The sequence below is a fragment of the Gopherus evgoodei genome, chromosome 8 (assembly GCF_007399415.2).
Source record: "Gopherus evgoodei ecotype Sinaloan lineage chromosome 8, rGopEvg1_v1.p, whole genome shotgun sequence".
Classification (NCBI taxonomy): Eukaryota; Metazoa; Chordata; order Testudines; family Testudinidae; genus Gopherus; species Gopherus evgoodei.
The window spans coordinates 112,480,806-112,495,834 of NC_044329.1; the positions used below are offsets into that span (position 1 = coordinate 112,480,806).

At 58.8% G+C, this 15,029-nt stretch overlaps 1 protein-coding gene across 21 annotated transcripts in view; it reads right to left on the reverse strand.

Moving 5' to 3' along the window:
• The window catches only part of PTPRF (protein tyrosine phosphatase receptor type F), a 630,174-nt gene that overhangs the window by 33,694 nt on the left and 581,451 nt on the right, over positions 1-15,029 (reverse strand). For all 21 annotated transcript variants that reach the window (XM_030572314.1, XM_030572312.1, XM_030572306.1 and 18 more), the window contains one exon: positions 12,631-12,728. In XM_030572314.1, the coding sequence (XP_030428174.1) occupies positions 12,631-12,728 (98 nt within the window). The remainder of the gene's footprint in view (positions 1-12,630; positions 12,729-15,029) is intronic.

Genomic DNA, 15,029 nt, shown 5'->3' on the forward strand with positions numbered 1-15,029 from the left:
CTGACCAGACGTGGGCTGGGCCTGGGTTTCTCCAGCAGGGAGGTGGCAAGTGAGGGACACCCCAGGGACAGAAGCTGCAGCCTCGCTCTCTGCTGCTCTTTTCTCTCCCCCGTCGCATGTGTTCGTCTGGTTTTGTCGGCTAGGAAATGGGATCCAGCTTCAGCAGCAGCAGCTCCTGCCCATCTCTTTGCCCCAAAGGCCAGTGATTCCCCTCGAGACTGTCCAGCTGTCTCTAAAACCTCCATCCAGCTAAACTGCCAGGGACCACGGGTTGCTGTTACAGGGACAGCCTCACTTAGACTCATAGACTCATAGGTCAGAAGGGACCAATATGATCATCTAGTCTGACCTCCTGCACAAGGCAGGCCACAAAACCCTACCCATCCACTTTTATAACAACCCCTAACCCAGGACTGAGTTATTGAAATCCTCAAAATTGGTTTGAAGACCTCAAGCTGCAGAGAATCCACCAGCAAGCAACCCATGCCCCATGCTCCAGGGGAAGGCGAAAAACCTCCAGGGCCCCTGCCAATCCGCCCTGGAGGAAAATTCCTTCCCGACCCCAAATATGGCGATCAGCTAAACCCTGAGCATGTGGGCAAGACTCACCAGCCAGCACCCAAGAAGGAATTCTCTGCAGTAACTCAGTTCCCATCCCATCCAACATCTCCCCGCAGACCACTGAGCAGACTTATCTGGTGATAATCCAAGATCAATTGCCCAAATTAAACTATCCCATCATAACATCCCCTCCATATACTTATCAAGCTTAGTCTTAAAGCCAGATAAGTCTTTTGCCCCCACTACTTCCCTCGGAAGGCTGTTCCAGAACTTCACTCCTCTAATGGTTAGAAACCTTCGTCTAATTTCAAGTCTAAACTTCCTAATATCCAGTTTGTACCCATTCGTCCTCGTGCCTACATTAGTACTAAACTTAAATAATTCCTCTCCTCTCCCTAACGTTAACCCCCCTGATATATTTATATAGAGCAAGCATATCCCCCCGCAGCCTTCTTTTGGCCAGGCTAAACAAGCCAAGCTCTTTGAGTCTCCTTTCATAAGGCAGGTTTTCCATTCCTCGGATCATCCTAGTAGCCCGTCTCTGGACCTGTTCCAGTTTGAATTCATCCTTCTTGAACATGGGACACCAGAACTGCACACAATATTCCAGATGGGGTCTCACCAGCGCCTTATATAAAGGTACTAACACCTCCTTATCCTTGCTGGAAATACCTCGCCTGATGCATCCTAAAATCGCATTTGCTTTTTTAACAGCCGTATCACATTGGCGGCTCATAGTCATCCTGCTATCAACCAATACCCCAAGGACCTTCTCCTCCTCTGTCGCTTCCAACTGATGCGTCCCCAACGTATATCTAAAATTCTTATTATTAATCCCTAAGTGCATGACCTTGCACTTTTCACTATTGTATTTCATCCTATTACTATTACTCCAGTTTACAAGGTGGTCCAGATCTTCCTGAATAGTATCCCTGTCCTTTTCCGTGTTAGCAATACCCCCCAGCTTTGTGTCATACGCAAACTTTATTAGCACATTCCTGCTCTTTGTGCCAAGGTCAGTAATAAAAAGGTTAAATAAGATCGGTCCCAAAACCGATCCTTGAGGGACTCCACTAGTAACCTCCTTCCAGCCTGACAGTTCACCCTTCAAGACGACCCGCTGGAGTCTCCCCTTTAACCAGTTCCTTATCCACCTTACAACTTTCATATTCATCCCCATCTTTTCCAATTTAACTAACAGTTCCCCATGTGGAACCGTGTCAAACGCCTTACTGAAATCGAGGTAAATTAGATCTACCGCATTTCCTTTATCTAAGTAATCCGTCACCTTCTCAAAGAAGGAGATCAGATTGGTTTGGCACGATCTACCTTTAGTAAATCCATGTTGCAATTCGTCCCAATTACCATTGACCTCTATGTCCTTAACTACTTTCTCCCTTAAAATTTTTTCCAAGACCTTACATACTACAGACGTCAAGCTAACAGGCCTATAATTACCCGGATCACTTTTATTCCCTTTCTTAAAAATAGGAACTACGTTAGCAATTCTCCAGTCGTACGGCACAACCCCCGAGTTTATGTGCTTAAAAATTCTCACTAACGGGCTCGCAATTTCACGCGCTAGTTCCTTTAATATCCTCAGATGGAGATTGTCCGGGCCCTCCGATTTTGTCCCATCAAGCTGTTCAAGTTTGGCCTCTACCTCAGATGCGGTAATATCCACCTCCATATCCACATTCCCATTTATCATCCCTCCATCATCGCTAAACTCCTCACTCGTCTTATTAAAAACTGAGGCAAAGTACTTATTTAGATATTGGGCCATGCCTAGGTTATCCTTAACCTCCATTCCATCCTCAGTGTATAGCGGCCCCACTTCTTCTTTCTTTGTTTTCTTCTTATTTATGTGGCTGTAGAACCTTTTACTATTGGTTTTGATTCCCTTTGCAAGGTCCAGTTCAATGCGGCTTTTAGCCTTCCTCACTTTATCCCTACATGTTCTGACCTCACCAAGGTAGCTTCCCTTGCTAATCCCGCCTTTCTTCCACTCCCTGTAAGCTTTCTGCTTTTTCCTAATCCCCTCTCTGAGTTGCTTGCTCATCCAGCTTGGCCTACAACTCCTACCCATGTTTTTTTTCCTCTTTCTTGGGATGCAGGCTTCCGACAATTTCCGCAGCTGCGACTTAAAGTAATTCCAGGCCTCCTCTGCATTTAAATCCACAAGTTCCTCCGTCCAATCCACTTCCCTAACTAATTTCCTTAACTCTTTAAAGTTAGCCCTCGAGAAGTTGAAAACCCTAATCCCAGATCTACATTCGTTTATCCTTCCATCTAGTTTGAACTGAATCAGCTCATGATCACTCGAACCAAGCTTGTCCCCTACCACCATTTCTTCTACGAGGTCCTCACTGCTCACCAAAACCAAATCTAAAATGGCATCCCCTCTTGTAGGTACTTCAACTACTTGATGAAGAAATCCATCCGCTATCATATCCAGAAAAATCTGACCCCTATTATTCTTGCAAGCACTCGTCCTCCAGTCTATATCCGGGAAGTTGAAGTCTCCCATAATCACACATTTCCCCTTTGTGTTTACTTCATTAAAGACATTAAAGAGGTCTCTATCCATATCCAAATGAGATCCGGGTGGTCTATAGCACACCCCAAGCACTATCTCAGGGGAAGCTCTAGTTGCTTTTTTACCCAGTGTGATTTTTGCCCAGACAGACTCTGTCTTATCCATTCCATCGCTTCTTATTTCATTACAGTTAATCTCATCATTGATGTACAAGGCTACCCACCACCTTTGCCTTTCTTCCTGTCTTTTCTAAACAGCACATAGCCTTCAATACCTGTACTCCAGTCACGATACCTGTACTCCAGTCACTTAGCACTGCCCTCCTCCCCCCCTGGTCTGTATCTGGAATGAAAGGGTGATGAGCCGTTCATGCTGTCGCTGCTCGGGACAGAGCAGGCGGGGGTCTCTGGACACCAAACCCCGATCCTTGTTTAGCACCGTTCAGAGCTGGGCGGTGACTGAGTCACGTTCAAACCTCGATTCTTTGGGCCCCTTTATTCCATCTAAACTAAAACTGCGGCAAGCAAGGAGCAGGGCCTGGTGGCCATGTGTCCCACTGGAGTGGGGCTGGTGGGGGTACTGTTCTGAGGCATGGTGGGGCCATAGCAGGGTGGGGTGAGGAGGCTGGGCAGAAGGGAGGGCCCAGCAGGGGGCAGGGCGGGGTGAGGGTCACTAGATGACATTTAGTGGCCCGTGTCTACAGGTCAGACTGGGGGGTCACACATCTTTGCCCTTCCCAGCCCTGGACAAGCATGCACCCCACAGCAGGGCCGGGGGTGACAGGCTCCTGCTGGAGCTGCGCTCTCAGGAAGGAAGATGATCCAGGGCTGCCTGGCTCCACGGTGGGACGGGAGCAGTTCACAGGCCAAGTCTGAATGCAGAGAGGGGAAGGATCATTTCTCCAGGAGGGCTTGGCTGCAAAGCACCCCAGTTGTGAAGAGCGGCTCTGAGGCACTGCCATTAGGGTAATTGTTTTGCTGTGCAGCGAGGATGTGCAAAACCGGTCTAATCACCAGCAGCCCCCTAGGAGGGCGAACAGGTGAGAAGGCAGGAGCAATGGAGCACCTGGGTGCGAAGAGGTGCTAAGTAAATACTCCTGCAAATGAGTGACTCATTTAGAAGTAAAATGATTTAATGTGAGCTCTGGTGATGAATTAATGTGCACCTGGCACCCCTGGAAGGCAAGCAAATGAGTACAGAAATGGGAGGCTGATGGGCTGCTTGGAATGCAGCTGAAGCCCATTATGCAGTGATCTGCTCTGCCGCTGGCCAGCCCCAGCCGGGAGGGGCCGTACAGGCCTAGTGTGCGGCTTCATTCCCTCCTAGCTCTGTTACAAACCCCACAACACTTCTCTTTCCTCTGCTTCTTCACCAGGAAAAGCCGAGTGGTGTCAAGCGATGGGAGGGTCCAAAGCTTTAACGACTCCAGGAAAAGCTTGAAACCATCCCAGGTTTGTAAACTTCCCAGTAAATGAGCCTCAAGTCACTCCCAGCCTGAAGCAAGAAGCAGTACATCAGACAAGCGCCTCGTTAGGAGCCTATGGGTTATTACAGCTTCAGGACTCGGCACGTGGGAAGGAGCACGGGAGCCTGCAAAGATAACGTGCAGACACAGAGGCTGCTCCAGGCAGCAGGAGCTCCAGTGGGGAACATGTCTGCCTCAGCAGATTCAAAAGCGCTTTACAATCATGGCTAAAGCACCAGGAACCCAAGTTTTCTTAAGCCGGGGGAACTGGAAAGCCAGGAGCAGAATGTCCTGCCGCAGGCCCCTAAAGGAATCAATGGCAGGTACCTGGACTACAATCTGCACAAGGTCTCAGCCAGGGGGATCAGTTGCTGTCTGTCCCCTCTGCCCATACAGCAGTTGATGAGCAGAGCCCATTCCCCTGAGAACCGCAGGAGCCGGGATCACAAAGCCCCTTAGTAGATGACTATAAAGTCCTCCCTGCTCATCCGTAGCCACGTGCAAAATGGGGGGAAAGCAGAGCTGCCTCTGGGTGCATACAGAAGAACCAGCAGCGTGGCCCCTGGGTGCATACAGAAGAACCAGCAGCGTGGCCCCTGGGTGCATACAGAAGAACCAGCAGAGTCACTTGCCAGCTCTTTAAGCCTCGCAGGATCGTCCCAGAGAAGCCACTCGGGAACCCGCTTTGTTAGAAACTGGCCCCAGGAGATCTGCTGGGCCTGCCCAGCCCCACCACCAGCGCAGCCAGATTAGCGTAGCTATTGACTGCCATCAATCTATATGACGTCTTAAATGGGGAGATAACATGCTCCTGAGTCCATCGCTGGCAAAGCTTTCACCTTATTAGTCACATTCCTGGAATGCCCGCGCCGAATGCCTGCCAGCAGCTCACATTAGTACAAGCAAATTAAACACAGGACAAGGTTTACCCTGCACCGCTCTGGGACCCAAGGATCACAGCTCACGACCTACCATACTGCCAGAGGAGTGACGCTGAGCGAGGCCTGGGGCCCAGGGGCAGTCAGGCGGCCAGAGGGACCCTGCAGTGCCCTGCAGGCTACGTTTACCGGGAGGAGGGACCAGGGTGCAGAGCCCGTACTGCTGAAGGTCTCCCCGACCCTGCTTCTCCTGTCATCTTTTGGTGCCTCGGGGGTCGAGGACAGGACTCCCGCGGTTCCCAGGGCAGTAGGTTAAGGTGGGAATGAGAAGGAGCCGGGGGGTCGGGGACAGGACTCCCGCAGTTCCCAGAGCAGTGGGTTAAGGTGGGAATGAGAAGGAGCCAGGGGGTCGGGGTCCCAGTTACCCAGCTCCCAGGCCTCAGCACTGCTCCGGGCACTCCCTCCCATGACACAGCTGTCTGATAACATGACACAGGCTATTTCCAGGGGCAGCTAAAAGCTGAGCCCCCGTCTCAGCAGCTGGCTATTGCTTTAACGTCCTGAGGCCTGGTCCCAGCTCTGCTACTGGCCTGCTGAGGGACCTGGGGTGGGGCCCGGCCCCTCCTCAAGGTGGATGAATGTGAGAGGAGCCGGCTGCTCAGCTGGAATCGGCATCTGAAAGAGGTTTACTTCGGGGTGCACGAGATGCTGACCCCTCCCCTCATCTCCTAGAGCTCAGCTGGGGATAACATGCCCAGACCCCTTCCCTCCCGACGTGGCCATGGCTGCTATGACTCCAGTGCCTCCCCCCGGCAGCACTCGCCATCCCTCCCGCGAGCAGAGGGCTGGCATCTCTGGGGAACCCGCGCGTGTCTTGCCTGGGCAGTTGCACCTTCCAGGAGCGGGGGCGATTGAGTAGAGGCCCTAGAGATGGAGCTGCCTGAACATACTAGTGAAGCCAACCCAGCAGCGTGGAGCCGGCTGGCCGCGGACACCCCAGTGAGTCCCTCCACAGCCCTGGGTACCTAACACAACCCCTGCCCTTGAGAAGCCTCTCGCCAGCGTGGGCTACGGAAATGCCCTAAACAGCCCTAAGGGCAGCACGTCGGGGAACACCCGCAGCAGAAAACCGCTGCTCCTCTGCACCAGGCCAGAGACCAGTCACTTTCCAAAGGGCGTTTCCACTCAGTAACTGGCCCTCCTGCCATATTTCTGTGCTGCAGCTCTCCTGCTCCTCCGCCCCGGCTCTCCAGTGCAGGCCGAGTCATACGGACAGCAGACCAGGCGAGCGCCGGGCTCCCGGGGTAGGGGGGCAGGGCGGGACCAGGCGAGCGGGATGGGACTGGGTGAGCGCCCGGGTTCTCAGGCTAGGGGGGTGGGATGGGATCGGGCGAGCGCTGGGCTCCCAGGCTGGTGGGGCGGGGCAGGACCGGGTGAGCGCCGGGCTCCCGGGCTAGGGGGGCAGGACCAGGCGAGTGCCAGGCTCCTGGGCTATGGGGGGCGGGATGGGACCGGGTGAGCGCCGGACTCCCAGGCCAGGGGGGCGGGATGGGACCGGGCGAGCGCCCGGGTTCTCAGGCTAGGGGGGTGGGATGGGATCAGGCGAGAGCCGGGCTCCCAGGCTGGTGGGGCAGGGCGGGACCGGGCGAGCGCCGGGCTCCCAGGCTAGAGGGTCAGGACCAGGCGAGTGCCAGGCTCCTGGGCAAGGGAGATGGGATGGGACCGGGCGAGCGCTGGACTCCCAGGCCAGGGGGCGGGATGGGACCAGGTGAGCGCTGGGCTCCCAGGCTAGGGGGGGCGGGACAGGACCAGACCGGGTGAGCGCCGGGCTCTCAGGCTAGGTGGGGCGGGACGGGACCGGGTGAGCGCCAGGCTCTCAGGCTGGGGGGGCAGGGCGGGACTGGGCGAGCGCCGGGCTCCCAGGCTAGGGGGGCGGGACGGGACCAGGTGAGCACCGGGCTCTCAGGCTAGGGGGGCGGGGCGGGACTGGGCGAGCGCCGGGCTCCCAGGCTAGGGGGGCGGGGCGGGACCGGGTGAGCGGTGGGCTCCCAGGCTGGTGGGGCGGGACGAGACTGGGTGAGTGCCGGGCTACCAGGCTAGGGGGGCAAGACCGGGTGAGCACTGGGCTCCCAGCCTGGTGGGGAAGGGCGGGACTGGGCGAGTGCCAGGCTCTCAGATTAGGGGGGCGGGACCGGGTGAGCGCTGGGCTCCCAGGCTGGTGGGGCAGGGCGGGACCAGGCGAGTGCCGGGCTCCCAGGCTAGGGGGGCGGGGCGGGACCGGGCGAGCGCCGGACTCCCATAGGAGGACAGGACCGGGCTCCCAGGCTAAGGGGGGCAGGGCGGGACCAGGCGAGTGCCAGGCTCCCAGGCTAGAGGGGCGGGACCGGGCTCCCAGGCTAGGGGAGGTGGGGCGGGACTGACTAGGGCGGTTCTCTAGAACGGAGAAAGGGGAAGGCGGCCTCTGCCCGCCCTCCTGTCACCATGGTGCAGCCGCGGTGCCAGCCCCCTGGCCATCCTAAGATCTCCGTGTGACACAGGCCAGAAATGGGGGAAGAAAAGGCCCGTCAGCGAGGGGGCAGCGATGCCAGCTCCCCGGTGTCTGGGCAGAGTGCGCCCCCCAGCGCCGGGGCAGGAACCACACGGCCCAGCGATCCCCAGCGGGTGCAGCCTGCCCTGCCTGCGGGGCACGTCGCGGCTGCAGTGCAGACAGGTGTCCAACAGGGGGAGCTCTAACACAGCCTCAGCACAAACCCATCAAGAGCCAGATAAATAATTAACCGGCTGAGCTCCCTTGTCCTTCGGTAATTCCATTAATCCCCGGCTGTAAATCAAGGGCTCTCACTGGAGAGCTGCTGCCAGACCCCCTTGCCCCATGCCTGGCGGCCCCAGGGCTCCAGCCGTCCATTAACCCTGCCTGCTCCCTGCTCCGTTCCAGCGTGGACCCTTCCGGCTCACACCTGGCTGCAGCCCCCGGGAGCTCCCGTGCCCAGGGTGCCGTCGGCCCACCGGCAGGAGCTGGGGTTCCCGGCTCTGTTCTGGAGCTCCATGCCCAGGAGCCCAGGTAACTGCACTCTTGAGCCCAGCTCACTGCCAGCTGCTAAAGATCTGCCCTGAGTCTGGGCTGCCTGCCGCGCCTGGAATGCACTCCACACACACACTCCGGGCTGTTGGCTTCTATGGGAAAACACAAACTATGGCTCTTCCTAAAACTAGGGCCTCCAGGGCGATCTTCACCCCGCTGCACTGCTCCCCAGACCAGGCCTGCAGCCAGCCCAGGCACAAGGCGTCTGCTCTCTCACTGCAGAAGTCGGGGCAGTGAGCACTGGAGGCCAGTGCTTCCGAGTGTGCAGAGTTCTCTCAGGGAGCAGCAGTTGCTGCTTCCTGCACGAGCTCACCCAGGCTGCAGCGCGCTGCCCTCTCCTGTGCTATTTCCACATCCCTGGAGCATGGTTCCCTTCCGAGTGCCCCAGGACATCCAGCCCGGAGCGCCAGGCTCCCTGGCTAATTCCACTCCTAGATCCTGACTCGGCGGGGCTGTGACAACCCCATTTGCACTAGTGACTCTGAGCACCTGGTGCACACCTACTCCAGCCCACCCTAGTGCCGGTGCCTTCTGACCGTGCTGCGTTCAGTCACTCCACCCAAATCTGGAGTCAAATGCGCAGAATCCATGGGAAGGAATTACACGCAACAATCAGCTCTTTAGTAGCTGCTTCAGCACGGAAAGTACAACTGATCTGGTGCTCTCAGCCAGCCATGGTACTCTGAAAAGGGAGGAGGAGAAGAGAGCAGCACAGGAAAATGGTTAAGGGAATTTACTTAACAGCTAATTTTCTGAAGCAGTTCAAGAGCTCGCTATTGTGTGGCAGGCTCTGAATGGCAGAGACAAATCCCACAGGCGGATACCCAGAGCACTGGACACTGCATCCAAGCACCCACAGGCCTTTCATGGGATACAGAAAAGACAGAATCAGATCTGAGAGTTTTGCTTTAAATTTCAGTTGGACTCAGACAAAAGAATGAGGCAGGCAGGTAGGTGTGTGCGCAGGGTTGCCCGTGCTCACGGCACGCAGACACACAAAATGGGGGTAATGGCATTTCAGGGCACACGCACCGAGCTGCAAGCTAGCGGCATTAATGGTGACACGGCATCTCCCTGGCTCAGGAGAGCTGTGCACGGTGTGGTCGATATGCCCAGTCTCCTCCATCACACAGCACCTCTCCAGCTGGCTGCAATTTGTCCCTCACCTTGCTCGCTTCCTTTCCACCATGTATAGTCTTACCTTGTGGGGAAGTGTCCGATCCCATCTCATAAATCAATGGAGACAGGCTCCCGCAATGGGAGGCCACAGGCAGAGGCAGATAACATTTCGAACAGCCGCGATAACACATGCACAGGGATCCATCCCAAGCTAGCCACTCTAATACTTCGGAGGGAGGGGGATTTACGAGTTACGCCTCACACAGCTGAAGCAGCTCCCCCAGGGATGTGTGCAAGCCAGGGAAAACATTCCGATTGCCACTGCGGCTCTAATGGCTGCATGGGAGCTTCTCCCCCCAAGACAAGTTTTCAAACTGATCAGCCAGCCTGGCGAATGGCTCCACTCCGGGGGAGTGGGGCGTGTGAGTGCATGGAGAGGCAGGGTGGGACTGAGGAGTGTCAGCAGAGCGGGAGTAGGGGGGGCCCTGGGAGAGACAGGACAGGACCGAGGGGTATCAGCAAAGCGGGGGTGTGTGTGTGCATGGAGAGACAGGGTGGGACTGAGGGGTGTCAGCAGAGCAGGGGAGGTGCAGGGGGGGTACCCAGGGAGAGGCAGGGTGGGACCGAGGGGTATCAGCAGAGTGGGTGTGTGTGGAGGGCATGGAGAGGCAGGGCGCGACTGAGGGGTGTCAGCAGAGCAGGAATGGGGGGGCCCAGGGAGAGGCAGGGCAGGACCGAGGGGTATCAGCAGAGCGGGGGTGGGGGGGCCCATGGAGAGACAGGGCGGGACCAAGGGGTGTCAGCAGCTCCCCCAGGGATGCGTGCAAGCTGAGGAAAACATTCTGACTGCCATTGCGGCTCTAATGGCTGCATGGGAGCTTCTCCCCCCAAGACAAGTTTTCAAGCTGATCAGCCAGCCTGGCGAATGGCTCCACTCCAGGGAAGTGGAGTGTGTCTGTGCATGGAGAGGCAGGGTGGGACTGAGGGGTGTCAGCAGAGCGCGTGTAGGGGGAGCCCTGGGAGAGACAGGACAGGACCGAGGGGTATCAGCAAAGAAAGACAGGGTGGGACTGAGGGGTGTCAGCAGAGCGGGAGTAGGCGGGGCCCAGGGAGAGGCAGGGCAGGACCGAGGGGTATCAGCAGAGCAGGAGAGGTGTGTGTTTGGGGGGCATGGAGCGCCACGGCGGGACTGAGGGGTATCAGCAGAGGTGCGGGGGGAGAGGGAGCCAGGGAAAGGCAGGGCAGGACCGAGGGTGTCAGTAGAGCAGGTGTGTGTGTGGGGGGGGGGGCATGGAGAGGCAGGGCGGGACCGAGGGTGTCAGCAGAGCGGGTGTGTGTGTGAGGGCATGGGGGGGGGGCATGGAGAGGCAGGGCAGGACCGAGGGTGTCAGCAGAGCGGGGGTGTGTGTGGGGGGGGCATGGAGAGGCAGGGCGGGACCGAGGGTGTCAGCAGAGCGGGTGTGTGTGTCGGGGGGGGGGCATGGAGAGGCGGGGCAGGACCGAGGGTGCCAGCAGAGCGGGTGTGTGTGGGGGGCATGGAGAGGCAGGGTGGGACTGAGGGTGTCAGCAGAGCGGGTGTGTGTGTGTGGGGGGGGGCATGGAGAGGCAGGGCAGGACCGAGGGTGCCAGCAGAGCGGGTGTGTGTGGAGGGCATGGAGAGGCAGGGCGCGACTGAGGGGTGTCAGCAGAGCAGGAATAGGGGGAGCCCAGGGAGAGGCAGGGCGGGACTGAGGGGTATCAGCAGAGCGTGTGTGTGGGGGGGGGCCAGGGAGAGGCAGGGCAGGACCGAGGGGTATCAGCAGAGCAGGAATAGGGGGAGCCCAGGGAGAGGCAGGGCAGGACTGAGGGGTATCAGCAGAGCAGGAATAGGGGGAGCCCAGGGAGAGGCAGGGCGGGACTGAGGGGTATCAGCAGAGCGAGTGTGTGTGGGGGGGCATGGAGAGGCAAGGTGGGACTGAGGGGTATCAGCAGAGCAGGACTAGGGGGAGCCCAGGGAGAGGCAGGGCAGGACCGAGGGGTATCAGCAGAGCAGGAATAGGGGGAGCCCAGGGAGAGGCAGGGCAGGACTGAGGGGTATCAGCAGAGCGGGTGTGTGTGTGGGGGCATGGAGAGGCAGGGCGGGACTGAGGGGTATCAGCAGAGCGAGTGTGTGTGGGGGGGCATGGAGAGGCAAGGTGGGACTGAGGGGTATCAGCAGAGCAGGACTAGGGGGAGCCCAGGGAGAGGCAGGGTGGGACTGAGGGGTATCAGCAGAGCAGGAATACGGGGAGCCCAGGGAGAGGCAGGGCAGGACTGAGGGGTATCAGCAGAGCGTGTGTGTGTGGGGGGGCCAGGGAGAGGCAGGGCAGGACCGAGGGGTATCAGCAGAGCGTGTGTGTGTGGGGGGGCCAGGGAGAGGCAGGGCAGGACCGAGGGGTATCAGCAGAGCAGAGCGTTTAGTGTCACAGGACAGATGTGGGACACCAGGGCGCTGCAGACCAGGCCTGGGTGCTTGAGGACAGCTACGCCGTGTGACGAGGGAAGCAGCTGGGGGCTGGAGCTGAGGGACTAGCCAGGAAAGGGGGTAACCCCGCGGGAGGTGCACAGAGAAGCTGTGAGCGTGAAAGGAGCTGGGGGTTTGGCCTGAGGAGCCTCGGCAGAGCTTCAGGGCGCGGCTTGCAGCCCGAGCGCCCGTGTTAGGCCTGGGTCAAACAGCGCCACACCCGTCGCTGCGCTTGTTCTGAGACCCAGGAACCCCTCTGCTCTCGCACTCTCTGCGTCTGTAACCGGGCTGAGCCAGGCTAGGCTCTTGGCACCACCAGGGCCAGCAAGCGCTCTGCTGCCCAAGGACACGGCCCAGGGTAGGGCCCCATCTGTACAGCTCTGTCACCCACGGGAGCAGCTCAACGCTGCCTCCTCTGGGGGATGCTGCCATGGCCCAGCGCCTCCCTGCGGCGCCCGGCTCTGGGCAATGCCACGCACACCTGTCTTCCTCTCTGCAGCTCACCTCGTACTCCTGGGAGAACCTCAGCCCGTCGTTGGCCTTCAGCCTGTCGATGTTGTCAGCGAGATCCGTCACCGGGATTGGCGGGTGGTCTCGCATACCTGGCAGGCCGAAGAGAGGGGGAGGGGAGAGTTACTGCTCTGCACCCAGGCCCAGAGGCGTGCGCGGCCGGCACGTGGACAGTGAGGATGGGACGCGCTGGGCAGGGTGGATGGCACATGGCATGCTGCACGGGTGACAGAACAGACGGGATGGGCATGGCCAGGTGAGCATGCTCAGACATGACAGCACCGCAGGCTGTGGGCCCAGGGCCTGGGGGCCGTGCAGAGGGGAAGCCCCACTCCGTTCACAGGCCGAGGAGGCGGGTACTGCTCTGCTGGGGCTCCCGTTCAGCCTGAGGTTGAACACACTCATTCTCAAGAGCGCCAGCTTTCCCCGGGGGAGGGGTGGTCTCAGGACTTACCCCTAACGATTACAGGGTCCTCAGAGGGGCTACTGAGCCCCTGCCATGGCTAGTCTTCGCAGCAGCCCAAGGGGCATGCGCCCCAGATGCTATTTACCCGCCGAGCAGGCCAGCCCGATTCCCGGCTGCAGGCCCGCCCCTTGCGTCTCAAACCAGCCGCTGTGAGTGAGAGCACTGTGTGTACCGCAGGCCTCGCACCCACTTGACTGACTGCCTCCAGCACTGTGCGGGCAGGCTGGTGGGAGCTGGGTGCCCTGGAGGGAGCTGGCCTGCATTTCTCAAGTACCCATGGCCAGTGTGTTTGAGCGCTGATGGCACACGGCCCTGCTGCTAGCGCCTGTCCCTGGTGATGAGCGCAGGGCAGTGGAGCGCACGTCTGGCAGCAGAGCCCCAGGAGGAATGGGCTGTATCACCCGGGGACAGGACAGAGGGCAGAGGAGAGAGCCTCATTACAGCACTTGGCGTTTACAGCCCAGGCCCCGAAGGACCCTTTGCCCTGATCCTGAACTGACGAACTGGCAGGAACGTGGCTGTAAAACAGCCCATCCAAGTTCTCGGGGCTTGGGACACCGCAGGCTGCTCTGTGGGTCTCCCAGAACCCCACGTGGTTAATGATGATTAACGGGCGATGCTGCTGATATGCACACAGGGAGGCAGGCTGGAGCCCAGCCAGGAGCCTTCTGACAGCTCGGCAGCCTCTGGGTGCCCTGGCTGGCAGCGACGGGCTGCTGGGACGATCCAGCAGGAGCATCTCACGCAGCAGTCACAAGCCATCAGCTGACAGGTGCAAGTGTCGCTGCACATTTCAATGCAGCCATTGGGAAAACCACCAGCTTTCCCAGCCAGGCGGGCCTGTCCCCACCATATAAAGGGACCCGCACACTGCTCTGAGTCCGCCCCACACGTGCTGCCTCCCTCTGCCAAGTGCTGCGAGCACCACCCCTGCCGTGGCAGAGAGCACTGCCGGACAACCGACCTGGCATTAGGGTCGTCTCACCAGCGACTTGCTGCACACTGAGGCAGAAGGCACAGATCAGCGCTCCGTAGCCCCTGGCTGTTCACACGCTGAGCCAGGCCACCAGGGAGTAGCCTTTGCAACGAATGGGCATAGAGAGCTGGCAGGGAGAGGGCACCGGCCGGAAGGTACCTGCAGTGTGTGCTGTGTGTGAATCTAGTGCAGTCCCTGCCTCAGCACGGCAGAGCCAAGGGACCAAGCTCACCTCACAGGGTGCAGCTGCTCCGTGCCAGGTGGGATCCCTGGTCAGGGCCATGCTGCAGCAGGCTGGGAGCACTTGAGCTCCAAGAGCAGCCCCGGGGGAGAGGTGCAACACCTTCCCCAGCACAGTGGTTCCAGAACAGCACCCACAGATGCCAGGGGGAGGGGTCTGGAGGGCTCTGCTCTGCACAGCTCCATGACTTCAACACGCTTTTGCAGGCAGAGTGGAGAGCAGAGAAGTGCTGGGAACGCTCCAGCAGGCGCTTCGTGGGGGAGGCCAGAGATCCCCACTAATCCCCTGCAACTGCAAAGCCCTTAGCACTGGCCAGGGCTGCCATTCCCAGGTCTCTCTCCTGAACCCGTGTGCTCCGCAGCAGCGAGGGCAGACCTTTACGATTATTTGGGGGTGGACTCAGTCTGAGGCTCATGAGAAACCGAGACTCCAGCTACCCATGCACCTCCGCTCCCACGCTGCTCTGGGCTTGGCTCTCAGCCAGGCCCTGCGGTCTGGGCAGCTGCATGGTGATTTGAAGGCTGAGGGCTGTGTATGCACTGACGTTATTCTGGATTAATGCAAGGTGTAGATTTAAAGTGGACCAGCCATTCCGGAATAACTCCACGTGTAGACAAGCCCTGACAAGTGGCCCTCAGCACACAGACACCCTGTCCCCTCCGCTGTATTTCACCAGTGGTCAGAGCCACACTGGAAGCTGGTCCATCCAA